The sequence below is a fragment of the Dipodomys merriami genome, unplaced genomic scaffold (genome assembly GCF_024711535.1).
Source record: "Dipodomys merriami isolate MVZ:Mamm:240054 unplaced genomic scaffold, mDipMer1.0.p SCAF_1277, whole genome shotgun sequence".
In the NCBI taxonomy this organism is placed as follows: domain Eukaryota; kingdom Metazoa; phylum Chordata; class Mammalia; order Rodentia; family Heteromyidae; genus Dipodomys; species Dipodomys merriami.
The window spans coordinates 22,564-44,180 of NW_027202579.1; the positions used below are offsets into that span (position 1 = coordinate 22,564).

At 36.4% G+C, this 21,617-nt stretch overlaps 2 protein-coding genes across 4 annotated transcripts in view; one reads left to right on the forward strand and one right to left on the reverse strand.

Annotated features, from left to right (window-relative positions):
* Nucleotides 1–21,617, reverse strand: part of LOC138824171 (testis-specific gene 10 protein-like) — a 39,482-nt gene that overhangs the window by 12,638 nt on the left and 5,227 nt on the right. For all 3 annotated transcript variants that reach the window (XM_070017835.1, XM_070017833.1, XM_070017834.1), the window contains exons 2-4: nt 15,947–16,075; nt 3,785–4,000; nt 21–86 (exon numbers count right to left, since the gene is read on the reverse strand). In XM_070017835.1, the coding sequence (XP_069873936.1) occupies nt 21–86; nt 3,785–4,000; nt 15,947–16,075 (411 nt within the window). The remainder of the gene's footprint in view (nt 1–20; nt 87–3,784; nt 4,001–15,946; nt 16,076–21,617) is intronic.
* LOC138824172 (uncharacterized protein C2orf15-like) overlaps nt 1–21,617 on the forward strand; it is a 41,149-nt gene that overhangs the window by 10,374 nt on the left and 9,158 nt on the right. The window lies entirely within an intron of this gene.

The window sequence follows — 21,617 nt, forward strand, 5'->3', positions numbered from 1 at the left end:
TTTATGGAAAATGTACTTACAGATCTAAGCCTTTTTATTGTATCTTCTAATACTGTTATATTATTTTGCTGGCAAATGATTTCAATCTGAAAAATGAGAATTAGTTTTTGTTATTTAAATATGCTTCAGTTTAATTGGAAAAAGCATCAAAAAAGAAAGAATCCATTTGACAATAAAAACATGAAGGCTTATAGTATATAAATTCTATACCATCAAATACAATTACTGTCAATACAAAGTAATAACTCAAAAGAACCAGCCACCAGTGGCACATGTCTGTAATCCTAGCAGGAGGCTGAGATCTGAGGAGATCTGAGATCAAGGTTCGAAGCCAGTTCAGGTAGGAAAGTATGTGAGATTCTTATCTCTGATTAACCAGCAGAAAGCTAGAAGTGTTAGTGTGACTCAAATGATAAGAGTGCCAGCCTTGAGTAAAAAAGCTAAGGAGCAGAGGACAGGTCCTGAGTTCAAGCTCCAGTACTGGTAAAACAAACAAACCAAACAAAACATGAAGGCTGTATATTAAAGAAAAGGTAATCTGCTTTATGCTTTGATGATAAAAGAACTTAGGATAAAATACGGCAGTTTCTTTATCCAGTATTGTACATAAAATCTCTACAAAATCGTTTCTCATACATTGGACCAAATGTTAATACTAATTATATTTCTAAAGATGCCAATAAAGAAGCTATTAAAAAATGACTTGAATAGAAGTTTTCCCAAATGGCTCATTTGGAAGAACATGCTTTCTACTCAAGAGTATTGTAACAACTTAATTCTATTCCACCCACAACATACTTTTTGTATCACTATTATAAATAACCCAGTACCATAGTTACCCATAGTTATATAAATATATTTATCTTATGTTTCATTGTATATTCCTAAAGAACAAGGCAAGAAGGCTTTTTGCTAAACAGTTTTTGTTAAAAGTATTTTTAAATTCAATGAATATATTTTTAAATTCATTAATTTTTCTCTCATTATTCTATTTGCTTATGTGGTGCTGAGGAATCGAACCCAGGGCCTCATGCATGCAAGGCAAGCACTCTACCACTGAGCCAACTTCCCAGCCCTCTCTCATTATTCTAAACTAAGATTTATTATGGTCTTGCCAATAATGTTTTAAAATTGAACTTTCTAGGATTATCACTTTATTTTATTTATTTATTTATTTTTGCTGCTATACTAAGGATCAAACCCACAACCTTACCCATGCTAGGCAAGCAACAGACCACTAAGCTAGACCCACAAATTTACTTTTTCTTTATTGTTTATTCCAAAGTTCTCTTCTAAGATTTCTCTGGCAGTCACAGTTAAGTTCTTAAAAATAGAAAGGAGTTTTATTGTTTGGAACATAACTTACAGTTTAAATAAACTATGTATAGCTTTGAATTATTCGTATTCAATGTTAATTTACACTACTATGAAGACATTTTTTAAAAAGACATGGGTTGAGGAACCCAAAGGTATAGCTTTTCTAAACATTTAAAATACTATTTATGGAAATGAACTCTAGAAAGTAGAACCATGAATTTTTTGTTGTCACTGTTGGTAGTGTTTGTTTTGCTTTGGGTTTTTTTCCTTTCATGTTGGCAGGGATATGAGCAGGAACCTGGGGAGGCGAGTGAAGGAAGGAGTGACATTGTCCGAAAAAACAAATGAACTTATTACCTGACTTATGAAAGGACCCCTCTCGCCAGGCACCCATGGCGCACACCTGTAATCCTAGCTACTCAGAAGGCTGAGATCTGAGGATTTCAGTTCAAAGCCAGCCCGGGCAGGAAAGTACATGAGACTCTTATATAACCACCAGAAAACCAGAAGTGGTACTGTGGCTCAAGTGGTAGAATGGTCGCCTTGAGCTGAAGAGCTCAGGGACAGCGCCTAGGCCGAGAGTTCAAGCCCTATGACCAAAAAAAAAAAAAAAGGACCCCTCTGTATAACAGCTTAATAATTATATTTTTTAGACATGGGTCTAGTACAGATACTGTGCAAAGATTTCCATATCTAGCATGATAGTTTTGTGTTTTTGTTTTTGTTTTTTTGTAGTCATGGGGCTTGAACTCTGGGCCTAGGTGCTGTCCCTCAGCTTTTCAGCTCAAGGCAAGCACTCTACTATTTGAGCCATAGTACCACTTCTGGTTTTCTGGTGGTTAATTGGAGATAAGAGTCTCATGGACTTTCCTGCCTCGGCTGGCTTTGAACTGAGATCCTTAGCTCTCAGCCTCATGAGTATCTAGGTGCCACCAGCGCCTGGATGTAGCATGATACTTTCTAAATTTATAGAGCCAGGAGCCAGTGGTTCACACTTGTAATCCTAGCTACTCAGGAGACTGAGATCTGAGGATCATGGTTTGAACCCAGTCTGGGCAGGAAAGCCCTTGAGACTATTACCTTCAGTTAACTAGCAAAAAAAAAAGCCAGAAGTGGAGTTGTGACTTAAGTGGTAGAGTGAAGAGAAAGAGAGAAAAGAAAGAGAAACAGAGAGGAAGGGAGGAAAGGAGGGAGAGAGGGAGGGAGGGAGGGAAGGAGGGAGGGAGAGAGAGAGAGGAGAGGTGGAAAGCACATTACATGCACACATTTCCTAGATACAGATAAAAAATACTCAGTAGTATATAAACAGCAGATAATGTATAGACAGAGCAGATGTGATTGTGGTAAGATGTAATTTTCTGCACTATACTATGTGGAATAAAATATATCATCATTATGTGTGGCCCTGGGAATTGAACTAAAAGAATAGGGTATGCTAAGCAAGCACTCTTACAAACTCAAAGTGGTAGAGCACTAGCCTGCACAAAAGAGCTCAGGGACAGCACCCAGGCCCTGAGTTCAAGTCCCATGACTAATTTAAAAAAAACTTTAAATTTTAGTAAAAAGAAATTAAGAAAACTTTAAAGTATGAAATTTTAGTAAAAAGAAACAAGAAAACTTTAAAGTATGAAATACAGCCAGGTACAGTGGTTCATGCTTGTAACCCTAGCTACTCAGGAAGTAGAAATCAGGAGGATCATAGTTAGAGGCCAGCTGGGCAAAAAGAAAGACTCAAGCTCAACCATTAAGACAAACAAAATGTTATGTGCCTGTGAAACGAACTATATGCTCTCAAATATAGGAGAATCAAGGTCTGAGACCAGCCTCAAACAAAAATGAGACCTTTCCTGAAAAATAACTAAAGCAAAAATGGGCTGGACATATGGCTTTAAGTGGCAGAGACCTACCACAAAAAGTATGAAATGCATGAAAATAATAAAAGATGGAAATAAACCTGTTTGTAAATATCTAAAGAGAGAATTGGGGAGAGGGCTAACATTCTATTTACAGAACACTGCTGTTGCTTTAAAAGTCTTTAGTATATTTAGAAAACTTCCCAGAAAAAAAAATCTTTAAAGAAATAAAATGTGAGGCTGGGAGCCAGTGGCTCACACCGGTAATCCTAGCTACTCAGGAGGCTGAGATCTAAGGATCACAGTTCAAAACCAGCTCAGGCAGGAAAGTCCCTTGAGACTCTTATCTCCAATAAATCACTCAAAAACCAGAAGTGGTGCTGCTGCTCAAGTGGTGGAGCACTAACCTTAAGCTGAAGACCTCAGGGAAAGTACCCATGCCCAGAGTTCAAACCCCATGACCACCAAAAAAAAAGAAAAGAAAAGAAATAAAATGTGATAAATATAATTCAACCCTTAGTATAGATTTTAGTTATGTAAAACCTAAACAACTTCAAATGGCAACCAAATTATTACAGATATAAAACTTTTTTTTTTAGTGATAAGTTTAGTACCTTTGCTTCTTCAAGTTCTTTGTTGGCGGAATCCACCACAAAAAATTTCTCTTTTTCTAGTTGCTCTGCTAGTTGGTCGATTTTAATTAATTCATTACAAAGATGCTCATTGTGGTTGGTTAAATCGTCTACTTGACTGCTTACCACCGCCTTACTATCCAAGAGTTTCCTAACATATTCTTCCAAGTCATGATTTGTCTGTTTGAGATCTTCAATCTGTTATCATTGAAAAGAAAATAATCACTTTAAAATATTTCCTTAGCTTCCTTTTGAGGAGAACTACTAGGTGGCTGGTGTCAGAAAGGGAGATTTTTTGCTTCTCCGGAAAGGCGACCTTACCACATAATTTTTTGTACCTTCTGAATTCTGTACCGAGAATACATTATGTATCTGAAAAAAATTGAGTATTTAAAAGAATTTATTTATTGTGGCATTAGGTATTGATTCAAGAGCATGGTAGTCAAGCATTCTAAAACTGAGTCACATCCCCAACCTTCAAATTTTAGAAAATGTATAGACAATTTCCAATTTATTAAAATGAAATAAATAAAAATAAAAGAGCTGGGCACAAGTGGCGCATACCTATAATTCTACCTACTCAGGAAGCTGAGATATGAAGAATGCAGTTCAATACCAACCCAGTTAGAAAGTCCAAGTGACTCTTATTTCTGATTAAACACCAAAAAGCAAGAAATGGAGCTATAGTTCAACTAGTAGAGCACGAGCCTTGAGTAAAAAATATCAGGGACAGGGCTGGGATGTAGCTCAGTGGCAAAGCGCTTGCCTAGCAAGTGCAACGTACTGGGTTCGATCCCCAGTACCAAAAAAGAAAAGACAAAAAAAATACAGTTAAAAAAAAATATCAGGGACAGCACTCAGGCCCCAAGTTCAAGCCCCAAGACAAGCGTATGCACACGAGCACGTGCACGTGCGCACACACACACACACACACACACACACACACACACACACGCATGCACACTCACCATAAAGTCAACTGTGGTGGCACATACCTGTATGTGCCTACCTGTATGAGAGGCAGAAACAATAGGACCATAAGTTCAAGGCCAGTCCAGGCAAAGTTAGATTTTATCTAAGCAAAAGGGCTGAGGTTGTGGCTCAAGTGGAAGAGCCTTTGGCAAGCAAGAGGCCCTGATTTCAATCCCCAGTATCAGGGGAAAGTACTATTATTTTTTAACCAAACTACTCAATAGCCAAATAATATCTCCTATAAAGAAACCACAGCTCTGGGCTGGAAATATGGCTTAGTAGCAGAGTGCTTGCCTACCATGCATGAAGCCCTAAGTTTGATTCCTCAGTAACACATATGCAGAAAAATCCAGAAATGGTGCTGTGGTTCAAGAGGTAGAGTAGTAGCCTCAAGCAAAAGAAGCTAAGGGACATGCCCAGGCCATGAGTTCAAGCCTCCTGAGTGACAAATAAAGAAAAAAAGAAACCAGAGTTCTGTAATTAAATGACATTAAAGTTCTTTAGAATTAAATTTTCTTTGAGGGTTTTTGTTTGGGGGGAGAAGTTATGCTGGTACTGGGGCTTGAATTCAGGGCCTCAAACTGCACTTGCCTTTTTTGCTCAAGATCAGTGCTCTACCACTTGAGACACTTCCTAGAATGAAGTTTGTAGTTACTGTTATCAAAGTACATTAACTCTTTAGAAAAGACCTTTCGAACATAGTAACTTACTTGACTAAGCTAAATATCAACTGAATCAAGTATCTGCTGACTAAGTGGAAGATCACAGCTTTCCTTCCCAACCCACTACCAAACCATCAACAGATGAAGAAAGGGGCCTGTTCTATCACGGAGGTATGCAAATGCCTTTAAAGGAAACAAAACAAAACAAAACAAATTAGACCCAATGAACAACAATCATGTCAAGAATAATATTAAATTCTAAAAATTCACAGTTAGGTACCTACCCTCACAGAACTTAAAAAATTATAGTATGTTACATACAATGAAAATATTTAAGAGATAAAACACTTCTCCATGTTTGTCCCTTATATGTCAGTTAGTAATTGCTTATTAAGCACTATTGTGTTCAACACACTGTGTTGGTATTCCATAGAACAGGGAAAATAAAACCTTTCAAAACCAACCAACCAAACTGTAAGAAATAGTCTAAGTCTTTAAGGAAGTTCTAAAATTGCTAAAAAAAAACATTTCTTAATTCTAACTTAGTCTTGTCTTAAGTAACTATAAATGTATTTCCTTCCACACCATTAAAATTATCAGTTTACTTTAAAAGTATAAACTTTATTATCTTGTTACTAAAGAAAATTCTAAACAGGCTATGAATTATTTTTAACTAAGAATGCTACAATGCCATTTATTATCTCCAATTAATATGCACTAAGGCACATAATCAGTCATTTTAATCCAACCTTTGCTTTAGCATTTAATAAAGCACACTAATTTATCAGAATTAAGATAAAGGGTCTGAATTATCAAAATCAGAAAAAAGGTTGAAAAATGTTTATAAAACAAAAAGGAAACTATAAACATACAAACTCTTTAATTCTTTTTTTTTTTTTACAGTTGGCCTGAATTTTTAAAATATCTCTTACTTTCCTCTCTTTTGGTCTATTCATATAAACTGATTTTTAAAAAGTCTTTGAAAATGCAAAATGAAGTCATTTCTGTAAGCTTATAAGACCTGGTCATACTCTAAATATGATGAAAATATCATTTATGATTCTAGTTCTACTTACCTGTCTAACCTAATTTCCTACTATTAGCAATATATATTCCTAAGCTCCAGATATACAAGAAACAATCACACTAAACTCAGTTTAGTTAAGTTACTGCGATGCTATACACTATATAGCACAGAACCTTCTTTAGGAACATCTTTGGGAAAACTTCAACATAGCCTCAATTTTAGGAAAAATGTTCCTCTTTTGGAAACTTTGTTCTTACTCTAATAGCCACAGGCTATTTAATATTTCCTTTCTATATTGCCTTATAGAACTTAAAATATATGTAGCTCAGCTATAACAACTTGCACAAAACCACATGTAGTGACTGATCTCTTTGCTACTCCTCCCAGGCTGTCACAAATTAGTTTTTTTTTTTTTTTTGGGGGGGGGGTCCAGTCGTGGGGCCTGAACTCTGGACTTGGGCGCTGTCCCTCAGCTATTCAGCTCAAGGCTGGCGCTCTACCACTTGAGCCACAGCGCCACTTCCGGCTTTTTTCATTTTGCTTATGTGGTGCTGAGGAATAGAACCCAGGGCCTCAGGCGTGCACGGCAAGCGCTCTACCACTGAGCCAACTTCCCAGCCCCACAAATTAGTTTTTTTATCCCATATTTTATAGCTTGCAAAATCTGTTAGTGATGAAAGTAGCTGAAACAAAAAAGGTAGGGTAAAATAAAGAGCCTACAATTTGTCTATCTACATGTTTTTTGCTTGTGTGATGTCTACTATGCCACACTTTTCAACAGCAAAAATACACAAAATGTTTGCTCATCTCTCCCTATAGCAGGAGGGGTTCAAAGGTTCTCTCTTCTCATATGTACTACACCACAAAACATCTGGCATAGTTTTATCTTGGTATTTTATAACATGTATTGAAGTATTTATTACCTTTTTCCCTTGCAATAATTTGTAAGCAATATGATAACATTCATTTCTGTATCATACATTATATGTTATGCACATCTAATACATTATTGTTAAATGAATAAAACAAATAAAGTACCAATAAATAAATGGATACTCCTCTTACCTCTGCAACCAAACCCTACTTTTACTTAATTACAACACACAAGTACTTTAGAGGTGCAGTCTAGAGTTACAAGGAGGACACAGACGTTGAATTTTGGTAGTTAAATATAAATCCTGCTCTAACTCTTTACCAGTTATGTAACTGTGGCAAGTTATTCTTTCTTGGTCCTAAGAGATGTATCTGATTTCAGAAAAATAAATGAAGGTTTCTTAATTCTCATCTGTTAAGTGGAGAGAATTCCTAAAACTTGTAGATTGTAGTTAAATAAAAAGCTAATGTAAAGTTTGTGAAATTGTTCACATTTAACAAGTGGATTTTTAAAACTAACTTTTACTGGGTGTAGTGGCTAGTATCTATGATATAAGCTATTTGGGAGGCAAAGAATGAAAGCATTATAGTTTGCCAACTGTCCAGGTAAAGTTTGCAAGACCCCATCCAGAAAGCTGGATGAAATGGTACATGCCTGTAGTTCCAACTATGTGAAGGGAGTGTAGATAAAAGAAATGCAGTTCAGAGCTGGCCCTAAATGCAAGGTCCTACCTGAAAAATAACTAAAGAAAGCAAAAGGATGAGAGTGTGGCTCAACTGGTAGAGTGCTTGCCTAGCATTATTATATATATGAGAAACACTTCTACATTAGGAATTAGTCTATTTGGGGTCACTGATAACATATTCCTAAATTTATGAGATCTAAATATTCCATATTTGTCAGTGCTGCACACATATTGTCAAGAGTCTACATTTCACACCAAAGGTAAAGACCAAAGTGTTTTACATATACATACATATGAGTATATGTATATATAACATCAATGATGCTAACTGTTGCTGGCTTCTATGTATGTTAAATGCAGTTATGTTCTTCATGCATTCATCTTCTAAAGTGAAAATCTTAGGAAAACAATATACCAAACTGGTATCCTCCAAATTAAAACTGCTATTGATGCTAGTCTTTTGCAGGGTTGTGTCTTTGTGTTCCTAAATGTAATAAGAACAGCATGATGAACTGGGTGCCAGTGGCTCATGCCTGTCACCCTATCTACTCAGGAGGCTGAGATCTGAGGACTACGGTTTGAAGCTAAAAGAAAAGTCCATTAAGACTCTTATCTCCAATAAACTACTCAGAAAAAGCTAGAAGAGGCATTTTGGCTCAAGTGGTAAAGTGGAAACTCAGGGACAGTGCTCAGGCCCTGAGTTTAAGCACCAGGATAGGCAAAAAACAAAGCAAAACAAAAAAAGACAGCTTGATGATGTGATGATGCTAATAATGTCCATCATTATTATCCTAAAATGCTTATTAAATCAAAATAACTAGACTTTTATGCAGTTGATAAACTTCTTGAAAATTCTAACCATGGCCTTATAAACTTATTTTTTGCAGTTAGGCTTATTGAGTATGACTCTTGTATTTGTTTGTCTCATTCTGTAAAAGATTTCAGTCTTAAGTCCTAGGGTAGGAAATGATAGGTAGCAGTTAACCATAAGTGATGGGGAAATGCAAAGGAAACCTAAAATGGAGAGTGTTTGGATCAGTGGATATACCCTGTTCTGTTTTCCATTGCCTTCTTGCTTATATGGCACAAGCTAAACTTTACTAGATGTAGGCTTCTGGCTCCACATGCTTGCAAAATACCTGTGACATATAAATATGACCAAAAGAGAGGAACTGATAAGAAAAAGGCCTGATGTAGCCAGATCCTCTTCAAGAGGAGGTTTAGTTCTGGAATGCATTTATGTCCCCTTGTACTTATTCTGAGATGAAAAATAAAGGCTTGGTCTAATCTTGTTAAGATAGGCTGCTTTGACAGAGAACTGCTTTTTCTCCACGTCATAATCTCATAGTACTTTTAAGTTTTCTCCCTCCTCTCCTAGGGTAGGATAATGATATATACAGAGTGATCTACAATATTCTTGGGGAAGCACTTAATGCTTAAATTTCAACAAAAACTTGTACCAACATAGAAATAATAATTGTTCTAGAACAACTCTGAGACTGGCTCACTTTTACATCTGAATAAACGTTATTATTCTTTGTGTGTATATGGGTGGGTGCATGTTGTATGTGCTTGAACTCAAGACTTCATGCTCTCACTTGGCTTTTTCACTGCCATTTAAGCCACAATGCCACTTCCTGGGAATCTGTTTTGTTTTTCTGGTTAATTGGAGATCATAAACTATTTCACAGGTTTTCTTATGGGTTGGCTTCAAACCTAATCCTCAGACCTCCACTCCCTGAATTGCTAGGATTACAGGCCTGAGCCATCAGTGCTCAACTTAAAACTTTATTACTCTTAATAAACTTTGATATTATTCTTATTTTTAAAAAGATTACATTTTAAAGTCCAAGTTATCATTTTTTTTATTTTATGAATAATGCTTTTGGTGTTATAACTGTTTGGGGGTTTTGTCAGTCCTGGGGCTGGACGTCAAGGCCTGAGCACTGTCCCTGAGCTTCTTCTGCTCAAGGCTAGTGCTCTACCACCTGAGCCACAGTGCCACTTCCAGTCTTTTCTTAGTAGTTTATTGAAGATGACAGTCTCACTGACTTTCCTGCCCAGGCTGGCTTTGAACCATGATCCTCAAATCTCAGCCTCCTAAGTAGCTAGGATTACAGGCCTGAGCACCAATGTCTGACTGAACTAGGTATTCTTCATCTAGCCCAAGATCCTAAAGATTTTTTTCCTGTTATCTTCTAAAGGTTTTACAGTTTTATGTTTTAAACCTAAATGTATGGCCCATTTTTCAGTTAACTTTTGCATAAGTTGTGAAGTTTAGATGGAAGTTCACTTTTTCTTCTCCTAGGTACCCAAGTTTTTGTAGAACCAAGTTGAAAAAAACTATCTTTTTCCCACTGAAATGTATCTCTGTATCTGTTTTGGCAGAAATAGATGCATTCCTAGATAACATCAATATACTTATATTGAGGTAAGAGGAGGTAAACCACTTAAACAGATTTGCATAACAAATAATGAAAATAAATGGCAATAAAAGACCTTTCATCTAAGAAATGTTCGGGTCCTGATTGTTTCATAGATGAATTCTACAAGTCCTTTAAAAGCAGAACGAAGACCAATACTCTTTAAATTCCTCAATGAAATAGAAAGTGAGGGATCACTATCAAATTCATTCTATGAAGCCAGCATTACACTTATCCCAAAACCAGAGACCCAACAAAAAAATGAATTGTATCATTTTTGTTTGTTCTTTATCTCCATCAATATAGGTTTTGAGTACTGCAGCTATAAACTGAGTGCTGAAACTGAGAAGAGGGACCCTTTCCAGTTTGTTCAAATGTTTTTGTTGGGACCTTTATGGAATTGCATTAAATTTGTGTCAATTTGGGGAGAATTGATATCTTCACTATACTGACAAATCCAATCCATGAACCTGTCTCTCTACTTATTTAACTATTTGATTTTTTTCATTGGTGGCCTGTAGTTTTTCAGAACCCAAGGCCTTCTGTACTTGTTTCCTTAAAACCACGTCATATGAAAGAAAGGGACATTTCATTGCTTCAGTTAGGGTCTGCATATCTTTAGGCCTGGCTAATCATCATAATTGATTTAAGCTACTTATTTACAGCCTGCAGCTGTTTGTGATTTATTGCAAGTATATATAAGATTTAATGTAAGTATATATGTTAAGGCTTAAGCATGACTTTTGATTTTTAATTTGTTCAATTTTCTCTTTTTGTTGTCTACACACATGCACGTGCACACACGCACACACACCCCCCCCACACACACACACACTTTTTTTGGTGGTATTTTTTTGGTATTTTGAATCCAGGTTTCTTCTGCTTTCAAGGCAGGTACTGTACTATTGAGCCACAATTCCAGCCTTGCTTTCCTCTGGTCATTTTTAAGGTCTTACTTCCTGCTCTGTATATGCACTGAGAACATTTTCAAAAATAATTTTGAGAACTAAATTTAAAAAGAAGGAAATTCTATTGCGTTTACCAATAATTTTTATCTCCATAGTGTTCCTAAGTCTTTCCTCTTTTACCAGGAATTATTTGTTTTGTTGATGGTAATGGGGTTTGAATATAAGGCCTAGAACTTGTTCAGCTTGCTTGCTCAACTGGTGCTTTACTATTTGAGCCACAACTCTAGCCCCTCCAAGAGTTAACTATTTCTTTCCTCATTACAGAAATTCCTTTAGGTATTGCTTTAGGGTAGCTCTCTTAACAACAAGTTTTCAGTTTCCTCTTCAAGGATATTTTGTTGGTGGTAGAGTAACGAAAAGACAGTTCTTTTTTTTTCTAGTACTTAAAAGGATGATGTGCCACTTTTTTTCTTTTTTTCTTTTTTTTTGGTCAGTCATAGGGCTTGAACTCTGGGCTTGGGCGCTGTCCCTCAGCTCTTCAGCTCAAGGCTAGGGCTCTACCACTTGAGCCACAGAGCCACTTCCGGCTTTTTTCTTTTTGCTTATGTGTGCTGAGGAATCGAACCCAGGGCCTCATGCATGCAAGGCAAGCACTCTACCACTAAGCCCAATTCCTAAATTTTTATCATATCACAAAAGCAAGAAATAAATCTGTCTCTTATGAATTTGCCTATCTGAGGTATAAGTGAAGGCAAAGAATCTTTATCCTGTGTCTGCTTTATTATATTTAGCATAATATTTCAAAACTCATCTATGTTGTAGCATGTATAACAATTTCATAATTTCCTTTTCCTTTTTCTGGAAGTACTAACTAAGGACTGAAAAATTCAAGCCTCTTGCTTGCTAGGCAGGAGCTCTACTACTGGAATCATCACTAGCCCATTTTTGCTATAGCTTAATTCATGTGCTTTTGTCCTAGGATCAGCCTTGGACAGCAATCCTCCTACCTAAGCCTTCAGTGTAGCTTGAATCACAGGCAAATACCACCCCCTGCAACTTGTTCATTGAGATGGGAGTCTTGTCAACCTTTTGTCCAGTTTGACCCTGAACCATGAACCTCTTTATCTCTGTCTTCTGAGTAGCTGAGACAGAAGCATGAAATCACTGTGTCTAGTTGGAAACTGATTCCCTTATAAAAGCTTGTATTCCTTTGTACAGACATAATGCATTATTTAGTTGTTTTTTAGATGGAGTCTTGCTTTACTGACAAGGCTGCCTGGTCTGCCTGGGCTCAGGTGATACTTCTACCTTCTGAGTAGCTGCTAGTACATATGTGCCACCATATCCAACTATGTTTTATTTATTGGTTCATTTGTTGATTCCAACTTTTGGCTGCTTTGAATAATGCTGCTATAAGCATCTGTATATAAATATATAAATAACTGAGTCTCTATTAATTCTTTAGGGTATGTGCTTAGGAATGAAATACATAAATCACATTTAACATTTTGAGAAACACTGAACTATTCTCCAGGATGGCTGCATCACTTTACATTCCTACCTACAACACATATGTTCCAGTTCTCCAGTTTCCTCACCAATACACTATGTTCATATGTTATAATAGCCATCCTAATGAATATGATGTGGTGCTCATTGTGGTTTTGATTTATACTTCCTTAATATATGATGATGTTGTGGACATCCTTTCATACATTTATTGCCTATTTAAATCATTGTTATACATTCTGGGGGTTTTGGCAAATACAGAATGGTATTACCATCTCATAATGAATATAACTGCCCTACAAACCCCTAATGCATCATTTATTCATGCCTCCCACCCATCCGATACCTTGCAACCAATGATTTTTTTTTCTGCTCTGAAGTTCTGTATTCAGGATGTCATATAAATTGAATTGTGATTTATAACCTTTTTGGACTATATTTTACTTTAAATATGCTTCCAACACTTTATTTCTTCTTATTACCAAGTCTTACTCCATTATATGGATGAATCACAATTTGTTTATTTGCCTCCTGAAAAACATCTTGGTTGCGTCCAGGTTTTGGCAATTATAGTGCTGCTATAAACATTCTTTTTTTTTTCTTTTTTTTTCTTTTTTTTGCTATAAACATTATATGTGTGAAGATTTTTGCAAGTTGTATTTTTAGTTGTAAAACTTCCATTTAGTTCTTCTCTATAACTTTGATTTGCCAGCTAGAACTTTCTAATTTTCTCATTTGTTTTAGTAGGTTCATAATCATCTGTTGAAACGTAAGATAACTACTTTAAAATCTTTGTTAAACTGAGCTGGGAACTGGTGGCTCATACCTGTAATCCAAGTTACTGAGAAGGCTGAGTTCTGAAGTTAGCTATTCGAAACCAGCCCAGGCAAGTCCATGAGACTCTCATCTCCAATTTACCACCAAAAAGCTGAGTTCGAGCCGTATTGGTATGTGTATGCACACATGTGCACGCGTGCGCACACACACACACAATATCTTTGTTTCATTTCAGTGTTAACACATCTCCTGATTATCTTTTCTCAGATATTCCTGATTTTGTGATGAATTTTTTTGAGACCAAGTATTACAATACTCTGAATCTTACATTTTAGCAAGCATTCTATACTCCAACTCCCAAAGAAAAATACATTGCCTCATTATTGCTAGATGAAAGTAGAAGTCCAATTTCTCTACTTAGTCTTTGCTCATCCCTGAGGAGGATGGGCTCCTTGTTGGGAGGCAGGAATGTGAGAGTACAGGATCTCCACTATGCCTATGCCACTACCATCAGAAAGAAAAGAGGTGTTTCATTACTGATCCCACGTGGTCTCCACTGACACTGCGAATGTGTGGCCTTGTTATGGCTGGTAAGTGGTAAAAGTCTGATCTTTTTACACTAGACCTCCTCTGATACCACCCTTGCAAGAAGAAGGGAGTACCTGTTATGACAAATTTAAACAAAAGTCACAAGTGCCTCCTTACTACTTGGTCAGGATGGAAGTCCTGATTCCCTACTCAACCTTCCCTGATATCATCTTGTTAAGGAGAAAGGGTGAGAAAAACGCCTAGAGGAGGCAAATCCCAAAATAAGTTCCTTACTACATTTTGGTAAAGATCAAATGTTAGCTCTCTATTTGGTCTATGATGGAAGAAATTGTGGCTATAGTTTTCTGTTTGGAGAAGTTATTGTCTAAAAGTCATCTCCTTATGAGATTAGCTCTTTGTTTAGGGAGGGATGACTTTCCCAGGTCCTTTTTTCTTTTTAATTTTCCCTTGTCATTTCCAGTTGCAAGTTATTTTAGCACTCTAGAATATATGAAGAAAGAATACAAGAACTTACTAGTATGTCATTCTTTATGTCCTGAGGTTCCTAAACTCATATATATGTATACATTATATGTATATCTACATATGTATGTAGATATACATATATAAACACATATACATATGCATATATGTATATTTACTAAATATGTATACAGAATGCACATATACTCTATATAAGTATAGTGTTCATATATGTGTATATATACGTTATATATACACACTGTATATGTACATATAGCATGTATGCACACATATATATATACTATATGGTATATATATACATATACATACTGTGTATTATATACACAGTATATAGTATGCATCATATATTATATATACTATGTATATAAAATACATGTATATAAAATACATGTTATTATATGCATAGAACATACATATATACCCATATAATATGTATGCATAACATGTATATATGATATACATATCATATATACATATACATGCACACAAATACTCATATATATAACTGAGTTTTGAATTGTATATCATGGAAAAATGAGGAAAAATTAAGTCTACTTAGTTTTCCCAGAAGTTCTTTTTAATAGCCTTTATTAGTAGTTACACTATGGCAGGCAGCAGAGGAACAGAAACAATACGGAACATGGAGCCCAGAGAACTAGGTACAAATCCGTTCTTTTTTTTTTTTGAGTCTGGTCGTGGGGCCTGAACTCTGGGCCTGGGTGCTGTCCCTCAGCTCTTCAGCTCAAGGCTAGCACTCTACCACTTGAGCCACAGCGCCACTTCTGGCTTTTTTTTTCTTTTTGCTTATGTGGTGCTGAGGAATTGAACCCAAGGCCTCATGCATGCAAGGCAAGCGCTCTACCACTGAGCCACCTTTCCCAGCCCCCAAATCTGTTCTAACTTGGAAATACAGAGAAATCCTAGCTGTCATTCATTAGTTGGATGTCAGAATTATTGAAACTCTTGTTATTTTAGTTATCATGCTAACCAACAGAAATAACATCATCATTTATAATAATAATCATACTTAATTCTTCATAACTTTAGGAAGAATTAAGTATGATTATGTATTATACATGTGAAAGCCCCTGATATAATACTTAGTACATAGTTTGTACTCATTAACTTTGAATATATGTGTATCAAATGATTAAGATAGTAGATCATTAGATTTAAATGCGTTCTGAATTAATATTTATTTTCCATCTTCTTTCTTTAAAATAGGTCCCCATTCCAAAGTAATTCAGAGAAACATGTATGTAAACTAAAGGTAACCTGTAATTTCAGTGTAGAGATGAATCTATCTTGGTTTCTCACTTCTTGTTCTAGCTGGAGAGTATTCTGATATTTTTCAGCTTCAGAAAATGGAGCCCCTAGACCAAAATGATGTTCTTTGGTGGTAACCTAGTAGAAAGAATAGGAAATATTAGAGGCAGTTAGTTTAAAACAGCTTGTAATTTTTCACATCAATAAAAATGAGTGGGGCTGGGAAGGTGGCTCAGTGGTAGAGCACTTGCCTTGCATGCCTGAGGCCCTGGGTTCGATTCCTCAGCACCACATAAGCAAAAAGAAAAAAGCCAGAGGGCTGGGAAGTTGGCTCAGTGGTAGAGCGCTTGCCTTGCATGCCTGAGGCCCTGGGTTTGATTCCTCAGCACCACATAAGCAAAAAGAAAAAAGCCGTAAGTGTCACTGTGGCTCAAGTGGTAGAGCGGTAGCCTTGAGCTGAAGAGTTGAGGGACAGCGCCCAGGCCCAGAGTTCAGGCCCCACAACCGGACCCAAAAAAAAAAAAAAGAAAGAAAAAAGCCAGAAGTGGCGCTGTGGCTCAAGTGGTAGAGTGCTAGCCTTGAGCTGAAGAGCTGAGGGATAGTGCCCAGGCCCAGAGTTCAGGCCCCACGACTGGACCCAAAAATAAATAAATAAATAAAATAAAAATTAGTACCAGCTGGGCACTGATGGCTTATGCCTAGCTACTCAGGAGGCTGCGATCTGAGGATTGCATTGCAAGCCATGCAGGGCAGGAAAATCCATGACACTCTTATCTCCAACTAACCACCACAAAGCTGAAGTGGAGTGTGACTCAAGTGATATATTGCTAACCTGAAGCAAAAAAGTTCAGGGACAGTGCCCAGGCCCAGAATTAAAGCTCCAGGATAGGTACACATATGCACAAAAAAATTATTAACATTCTTAGGTATGTTTTGAACTATACTCCACCAGCGAAGAGGATTTTATTGAGCTTTAGTTTCTTAAAATTTTACATTATAAAACTTAACTGTGTTTTTCAAATAAAAAAATTTGATAGAGTATTTATTCAAAGATATGCTCTAATCCACTCTCCCAAAAAATATGAGTCTGGCTGGGCACCAATGGCTCATGCCTGTAATCCTAGCTACTCAGGAGGCTGAGATCTGAGGACTGCGGTTCAAAGCCAGCCTGGGCAGGAAAGTCCATGAGACCCTTATCTCCAATAAACCACTAAAAAACCGGAAGTGGCACTCTGGCTCAAGTGGTAGAGCACTTGCCTTGAGCTGAAGAGCACAGGGACAGCGTTCAGGCCCAGAGTTCAAGCTCCACAACAGACCAAATATATATATATATTATATATACATATATATATATATATGAGTCTGTACTAAATTAAGTAATCTACCTCTAGGTGTTTTGTCCAATATGGTTATCATTATCTACAGGTTTGCTGTTCCTATTGTATAGTAACAAAAAGGTTGTTAACCATATCATAAAGAGATAATTCCCCTAAATATAAATAATTCTTATAGAGAAATAAAATATTCTAATAGGAAATTTGGTAAATTACAAAAATGTTCAATTTTCAGGCTTTAAAGTAATACAAATTAAAATAATACTGAGCCAGTGCAAGTGACTCACACTTGTAACTCTAGCTACTCAGGAAAGTGAGATCTGAGGATCATGGCTCTAAGCCAGCACAATAAACTATCAAAATGCAGGACTGGAAGTATGGCTCAAGTGAAAGCACCAGCCATGAGCAAGATGAACAAAGAGGACTGGGCTCTAAGTTCAAGCTCCAGAACTACCATAAATAAACAAGCAAACTAATAATCGTGAGATACCTTTTTTAAATCGTTACCTTGGCAAATAAGTTGGACATGTACTTAGTATTTTTATACATTCCTGGTGGTAATATAATAAAAGGGTGGAGAAAATCTGTGCAAAATCTATTAACATTAAAAACTATATGGAGTTGTTCAGAGCTCGCTATGTGGCATCTAGAATGAAAGTTGCATAAAGTCAAAAGTATTTGAAGTGTGAATTGAACAATGTGATATCTCTCCATATCCCTTGGGGATCAACTCCTGTGTTACTACTTTCTCTATAAAGTTACCACCTACCCTAAAAAAAGACCATACTAGAATGTTCTTTTGGTCTCCAACACATTCCTGTAATAAAATCTATCATATTTTGTTATTGTAACTTATAATGATAAACTAATCTGCCCTGTAAGTTCTGGGACAGGGTGACATTGATCATGATTTATTGTAATCATAAAATGACATGTAGAATTAAAATTCCTTTGTTAGGAAGATATTCCTTTTTTTTTTTTTTTTGGCCAGTCATGGGTCTTGAACTCTGGGCCTGGGGACACTGTCCCTGAGCTCTTCAGCTCAAGGCTAGTGCTCTACCACTTGAGCCACAGAGCCACTCTGGTTTTCTGGTGGTTTACTGGAGATAAGAGTATGGACTTGGGCTGGGAAAGTGGCTCAGTGGTAGAGCACTTGCCTTGCATGCATGAGGCCCTGGGTCCGATTCCTCAGCACCACATAAACAAAAAAGAAAAAAGCTGGAAGTGGCACTGTGGCTCAAGTGGTAGAGCGCTAGCCTTGAGCTGAAGAGCTGAGGGACAGCTCCCAGGCCCAGAGTTCAGGCCCCACAACCGGACCCAAAAAAAAAAAAAAAAAAAAGTATGGAGTTTCCTGACCGGGCTGGCTTTAAACTGAGATCCTCAGATCTCAGCCTCCTGAGTAGCTAAGATTACAGGGGTGAGCCACTGGCACCTGGCTTTCAATCTTAATGCATATACTTAAGATTTTTTTCCTTTGACTGGTAAGGCTTAGCTTGAATTCCATATTCTTCAAATCTTCTTTGTCTTCTCCATTATGACTACTACATCATTGAGACTTCTGTTTATAGTGATTATAGGAAAATTTATGCAGCTATTTTTTTCTAGCTATTTCTTCCTCATGATAGTATAATCTAAAGATCAAGCAACATCTGAAAGTTCTCTGCAGCTCCACCAGAGTTTTTTTTAACATAACAGGAAAGTATCAATAAAAATGTATTGACGTTGATGATAATTCAGTGTGCTAAAGTGGAAACTCATCTTTGGTACACTGAACTGTCAGTCAAGTAGGGCCAAGTCTAACAATTAAAAATGAGAAGTCACAAATCCACAAGACAATTGTGAGCAATCATGCTGGAGTTAATACCTTCCTACCAGCTTTCTAGTCAATACTGCCAGTTGTAGAAACAGAGAAGTATATTTGAAAATTCTCATGCTGGGCCTGCCAGTTTTTGCACCTCAGACCCCTTCTACTTTTCAGTGATCTCTAATATCAAAAACCAATAGAATAAGGTTTGGCATTTCTACCCAGATCTCAGAAAGTGCAAGTGTAACTTTCATTCTTAATTGGGAAATAAACATAATTCAGCATGTATTTTGACACCAGACTACCTACAATCATAATCCTAATTCTTTTACTTTTTCATCGCATGACCTTGGACATGCTACTCCTCTGGATATGGTTTCCTTGATTACTAACTAGAAATGATTATTGTGCTTACCTCATAGAATTGAATAAGGGTTAAATAAGTTACTATAAAGACTGAAATTAGTAGTTAGCACATAATAAGCATGATACATATATTGTTTTCTATTACTATTATTACTAATTTGGATTCAATTTATCAAATCAGCCATCAAGTTCTACTGATCTTGTCATATAATCTGACTCTCAAATGCATTTTTCTATCCATATTATCACTACTTTAGTTCATGCTATCTGTTTACAAAAGTGACATATATTCACTAATCAAATTTATAAACAGCTAGACTAAAAACCAATCATGCTAGCATATGGAGATAAAAATAAAAATGACACCCTGCCATTTCAACTTTCAATTAGCTCAATTAGAAAAGACCACAACAAATAAATAAAAAAATTATAGCACAAAGCTGGGAGCTGCTAGCTTATGGCTATAATATCTTCTCAGGAGAGTGAGATCGGACAATTGAGGTTCAAAGGCAGCCTGGGCAAGAAACGATGAGACCCTTATCTCCAATTAATCATCAAAATATGCCAGAAGTAGAGTTGTGGTAGCCTTGAGGGAAAAAGTTGATGCCAGGTCCTGAGTTCAACCCCAGTACTGGCACAAAACAAAACAGAAAGAGATTATTACTATAAAAGCAAGGATTACTGCTACGAGTAATATACTAGTAGTATGCTAAGGGAACACAGAGAAAATGCCTACAAAGAAGTATTTGACTTCTACTAAAATGGATTTAGGATCTATGCTCCACTCCCAAAAAGCTATGAACATACCCCTACTGGAGCACTTAACACATTATATTGATTTTATTGGATGTCCAAAGTCATAGCAACTTTAGTAAGTCTAAATAACCCTCTTAAATCCCTTATATGCATCTTTGCTCTCAGTCCTGCCTCCACTACATCCTTTCCAGGTTTTCTCAAGGTAAAATGTCACTGTCATTGGTGTACATGCCCACAGTCAAAAAGTAAGGTATTATGTTGATTTCTCTCTTTCCTGACTCATATCTAATTTATCAACAGAGCCTTGTTGGTTCTAGCTCCCTAATATAACCTAATATAACCTAAATCCATCCAGTTGTATACATTTTCATCACCACTTCCATAAGCCAAGTAACCATCCTTTCCCATCTAATTTACTACAAGTTACCTATTGGTCTTCTTGCTTCTTCTATTGATCCCTACAAGGTCTTCCTTGGCATTTTACATATCATAGCCTCTTTCCTAATCCCTCTCTATTTGGACTATTTTTATTTAGTGCCATTTAACATGACATAATTTATTTATCATCTGCCTACCCCTACTTGGAAATAAACTTTAAGATATTTTGGGTCTTTTTTGATCATTATGATGTCTCAAATGCTTAAAAACTGTCCACTACAAAGTTACTTACTAAAATGATTATTTCATATTTACTCAAAAAAAAACTGTCCACTACAAAGTTACTAAAATGCTTATTTCATGTTTACTCAAAAAATGTTTAATTCATAAATATTTATTATTGAATAATATTAAAAATAAATAAAAAATCTTTAAGTGATAAGACTAGGGTAGAAACAAGCCTGAAGAAACTAATAAAGATTAATGAAAACCAATTAGGAAATGTAAACCTCTTCTAAGAGGCATGATTGTAAAAGGAAGAAAGTTAAAATTAAAGTAAGTTAGAGAAAGGTCAGAGTTGTAGAAGAGTCATTACAAGAGGTGAAAAAAAAAGTTTGAGTTCTCTTTCAGTTAAGGATCCCTTTCAGAATCAAACAAAAACCTCTGGATCCTCTCTTGAGGAAAACACAAATACAAGTTATATATCCTATATAATCTGGATATCTAAACCCTGAAATGCTTTGAAATCCAAGATTTTCTGAGCTCCAAATGGAAAATTCTGCATCTGACCTCATGTGAGGGGCTGCTGTCAAAACCCAGAAGTAGTAAAATTGCCTTCAGTCTAAGTGCAGAAATTGATGATATAAAAGAATTTTATGGAGGCTGGGAAGGCCTTTCAGTGGTATAGTGCTTGCCTTGCATTCATGAGGCCCTGGGTTCGATTCCTCAGCACCACATAAGCAAAAAGAAAAAAGCCGGAAGTGGCGCTGTGGCTCAAGTGGTAGAGCACTAGCCTTGAACTGAAGAGCTGAAGGACAGTACC